A 4,848-nucleotide genomic window follows, 5' to 3' on the forward strand; every position below is an offset into this window, starting at 1 on the left:
GGGTGTGAGGATTGGTGAAGGTGACAAGAGGTCTTGTTTGGTTGGGGTATGTGTATGACAGCTGTGAAAGGTGGTGAAGGGTAACTTTAGGGAGTATTGTGAAGTTTGGAGTGTTTGGTGATGAGATGTGAAAACAGTGTAGATGGGTGAATAGGTGTGAAGATAGATGGGTGAATAAGTGTGAAGGCTTTCTTGTTCAAAAACTGGTTGAAGGCCGGTTTGAGTGTGAAAAGATGTGAAAAACACTGGTAAGATGGGTGAGGAAGTGTGAAAGGTGGTGAAATACTTTGCATGTGTTCGACTTAGAGCCTTGCTAGGTCACAAAAGATGCATCTGCCCGCTTTCCTTGGGATCCGCTGCGAGGATACATGTGATAGTACCCTCGGGTCGGGTCGAAGTTTCAGGTGCACAAGAGGTTCTGGTACCAGCAAGATGCATAAGGACAGTCGTAGACAACATCGTTCCCTGTGCATACTTTTTAATAAGGCAATCAAAGATGTGGTCCGAATTAGCCATCAGTGAAGATTTATGCTGAAGTCCCATGGGAATTGAAGATTTTAATGAAGTCAGATACCTGCTTGAGTTCCCTTGATTTGGAATTGAGTTGTACACGTGAAAATGCCTTTGCCTAAGACGTCCGTCATCAACAAGGAAAACAACATGAGAGAGATCTTAAGAAAGGTGTGAAGCATTTTGCTTGTAGTACGAGAGGAAGAAGAATTGCAATTGCAGCTCGTGTTAGTCAAAAACGAAAACAATGCGGATGGGGAACAATCATGGGCATGAAGCAAGCCGAGAAGAGCCCAGTTCTTATAGAAATTATATCTTACTCAAAGGAGAGGGAGTGCTTAATCGGAAGTCACCAGGGAAATCATCAGACACACAAGCCACAGGGCCAGGAAAGCTTCTGATTTCAGAGCCCTTGCCATTGGTGGCACTTGGTATGTATGAAAACAAAACAATGCCACCCCAACTGGGATAACACAAGTCTAGGCCTTCGCCCCGGCCCCGCAATTCCGGGGACTCCCCGGCTCCCGCCCCCGCGAGGTCGGGAGCCGGGATGAGTGTTGGGAAGAACCAAATGGCGGGGAGCTTGCGGGGGCGGGCTTCGGGGACGCTGGAGGGGCTAAAATGCGCTGAAAGTGAGGCCTGCATGGCTAAATCTGCACTGCGCCCCCAGGATTGCGGGGAATCCCCGACTCCCGCACTTGCGAGGTTGGGAGCCGGGACCAGTTTTCGCAAATGTTTTCCACGGGGGAATTTCGGGGGCGGGCTTCGGGAGAGCCGAGAAGGGCCGGGGCAAAGGCCTACACAAGTCACTTGCCCAAGCCAATTCACCAGAAAGGTCCAAGGCTTGAGGCTGTTGCAAGGGCTTTGTTGAGTTAGAATACCACCAGTAGCCCAATCCCGTTAGTCTTGGTTGATGACCTAAAGCGACACCCACTATGGTTGCGGTAACGAGGTGATTTATTGTAGCTTTACAGCTAAGTCACACACAGGTCCACTATGGGCCTGTTTTACACTTGCGTTCCCTACGACTGCGTCAAATTTTGCGTCGCGCTTGTTCAAATCTACGAAAGCTTAAACCCTGATTTACAGCTGTTCTGCAAATTTGTGTCATACCCGAAATTTTTCAAAAAATAAAAATCGACGCCACCAGCTAAATACAGCCTATACAGGGCTGTACTGCACATGTGCACTGCCTAGGTGGAGCGTAGGTCTTAACTGTTTGGTACCTAGGTCAGAAGTATTGGATCGTGTCAGCCCTGGATACATATACATGTACCCAAAACTAACTTATAATATTAGACTTTTACTTATACACCTAATTACATGTACATACAGCTTATAAAACACATGTAGCATATAATAAAACATATACAAACATCAATTACATATGTATATACATTTAAAAACATATGTAACATGTAATAAAATACCAAGTACACCTCATAACTCAGTGTCAAGAGTTAAAATGCTTATACTACATAAATTACATAACACATATATGTAATTATGTAATATTAATAATAATGATAATTAATAGTAATCATTAAACCCTAAACCACAGTGATGATACAATCAAATATCACTACAATTAGGTTTGGAGAGGAGGATATATAAACCCCTCCTCTCTCAGCCTTCAAGGACTTTCCCTCAAGCAATTTTTATTACACACCTCTTTTAAAGAGCCCTTTAAAGACTCTTTTGAAGTACATAATCAAAAGTCTTATAAATATAAGACTAGTGATTCACTTCATATCTTTAAAGTAGCTTCCTGACTAAAAGATAAAGTAATCTTATTCTTCATCCTCTGGATCCCTACTTCCCCTAAGTAGAACCCCCTTATCAGGTTAGTGACCTTCCAATAAAAATCAGGTTAGTTACCTCCAGAACAACTACAGGTTAGTGACCTATATCAACTCACAGGTTAGTGTACCTTCTGAACAACTGCAGGTTAGTGACCTATATCAACTCAAGGTTGGTGTACCTTTTGAATAACCATAAGTTGGTGACTTTATAACAACCAGACTAGTGATTCTACACATCACTCTTCAATCAGTCACTTTGAAGATTGAAGGAAAGCCTTGGATCCAGCTTTCACTAATTATATTATATTATAATTAACCCCTGAACCTCCTTTTAAGGAGTCATTTAACTGTAGTATGTCTGGATTTATCCAAACAGACCAGTTCCCCTCTTCCTTCTCTCTTTCTTATCTTTATAATTTTATTGTAATACATTATATTTGAAATATAACTTAATTATCAAAAATTACCAACCCACCTTGCCAATTTTAGTGAGCCCTGAGTATTCTTTTGAATACCCAACCCTCACAGATTGGAAGGGTTTGCTGTTGTTTGGCAGGACCCACCAGCACACCCCAATCAATTCATGACAAACAAACCACAACCCACCCTCGACTCCACCTCAGGCCTGCTTCACCGGTTGGCCTTCCTGTTATTTAGTCCATTGTTCATTCACCCACTGAATCCGACCTACCAAGACGAGCCATCCATCTATAGCATTGAATCACCCACTGAATCTGACCTACCAAGACCAGCCATCCAGCCATGGGGTTTGTGGATCTCGTCATCCTCAAGTCCACGCATTTCAACCCAGGGATCCTTTATGACAACCACAACTTGATCGATGTCTCCTGCCACTACAAAAGGTGTCCGTCACGGCAAATCGAAAGACTTCACAATCACGAACCGCACAATTTTTTTTTTGATAATCAAAAAGTTCAGCATGGCCTACCCAAGATCTTTCCACCACTTAGCTTTGTTAGCGTCTCTTTCCCCTCATCGCTTTCCCTCAGTTTTCATTTCACTCACTGTCGTGTTTCTAAACGTTTTAATCTTTTTGTTGTCTGGATGGTCGCAGGCCTGCCAATGCCCGAATCAATCGATTGAGATCACCACCCATGAGGACCCGTTATCAGGCGCTCATTTCTCAAGCGCAAGGTAGAAATTTGAGCAATGTGCCACTCGCCAGACCCGGAGTTATGTGAGTGTTTCCTTCGGTCAAATGCCTTGAATATCATTGTTGACCTGTCGTTATCTAGGCCTGGAGATGCCCAAAGCATGCAGTCGAATCTAGCCTCACCCGCCGGTTACAAAGTGTCCTGCTTGGTTGATCCGTTGATCAACCACGGCGCAGCATGTGGTCCTAATGAACTGGCTCCAGCGCCGTTGTCCCAAGGATCTTCGGCTTCCTCGATTAACCCTCACATTAACCCATCCATCTTTTCGGCACCGTTGTCATCACAAGGTACACCACCGTCTACCTCCCACCCCACCTTGCCTTCCGGTTTGCACATCACTTCCAGTTCCCCTCTCAAGAGACCTTTACGCGAAATTTCATCTTCTGACGACAAACTCGAGTTTGGTGAGCATGATCTTTGCGTGATCTTGGTTACTCTGACAGACTGACTGACGTTTTTGGCCTTGTCAGTTGATGACGATGACTTTCTTGACAAACCAAATGGTTCAACCGGCCCACCTTCATTGTCAGCGAACTCCACCGCCACGCTCTTTCCCAATCCCGAATCACGTATGTTCACTGTAGCTTTCAACATCTGGCAAATGGTTGTACCCGAAATCGAAGACCCCGCCCCAAAATCTCGCAAGCAAACCTCCGGCGGATCCCGGAGAGCACCAGCCAAAATTCCCAAACCAAAGTATTCCAACTACAATCCTAAAACGTTGACAAAGCTTAGTATACCTGAGAAACTCCCCCCCTTTGTGGTGTTCAAACGGAATCTTTTCCTGGCCTGCGAGAAGATTCTCCCCCATGTAGCTGAAGCACTCCAGCTAGCCTGGATAGCTGGCAAGCTCTCGATCCAGGGTTGGATCACCAAGTCTAAGCAGCTCAAAGGTGACGACAAAGTGTCCATCACTGACACCTCATCATGGCAAGCTTTCATGACTTCGGCCTGGTCGGTACCCAACACAACTAACAAGGGCTTCAAGATTATTCACGAAAACCCGGTCAAGACGCAAAACGCTGTCCGAGCCCTCGAGTCTGCCTTCAAAAAACCTGCACCACCTTCTGACAAATCCAAAGGCAAAGTATCTGTGGTCTCTCGCGGCGTAAGTGAATATTTTGGTTGATCTCTATGCTTTAAGGTTCACAATGCTAACATATTCCTGACTTGTCAGTTGGGAATCCTCAGCGCTGGCGAACAAAATCTGCGCACATTGTTGACACGTTTCAAAAAAGATTTCAAACGCGGCGAAAACGTCACCTGTTATCCCAATCCAGTCGCTCCCTCCCAGGTTGTGCTTCTGAACACCTCGCGCATTCGCACATGGGCAAATGACTGGGTGAGCCCTTGTTCCTTTT

General features: G+C 45.1%; 1 protein-coding gene across 1 annotated transcript; it reads left to right on the forward strand.

The window, feature by feature from the left end:
* Nucleotides 1-3,427: 3,427 nt before the first annotated feature.
* Nucleotides 3,428-3,935, forward strand: MELLADRAFT_59958 (uncharacterized protein; the record flags this gene model as incomplete). Its single annotated transcript, XM_007405514.1, has 2 exons — nucleotides 3,428-3,510; nucleotides 3,569-3,935. The coding sequence occupies 2 exons, from the start codon at nucleotides 3,428-3,430 to the stop codon at nucleotides 3,933-3,935; spliced, it is 450 nt and encodes a 149-aa protein (XP_007405576.1).
* Between the last annotated feature and the right edge of the window lie 913 nt (nucleotides 3,936-4,848).

Source organism: Melampsora larici-populina, assembly GCF_000204055.1.
Source record: "Melampsora larici-populina 98AG31 unplaced genomic scaffold MELLAscaffold_4, whole genome shotgun sequence".
Classification (NCBI taxonomy): Eukaryota; Fungi; Basidiomycota; class Pucciniomycetes; order Pucciniales; family Melampsoraceae; genus Melampsora; species Melampsora laricis-populina.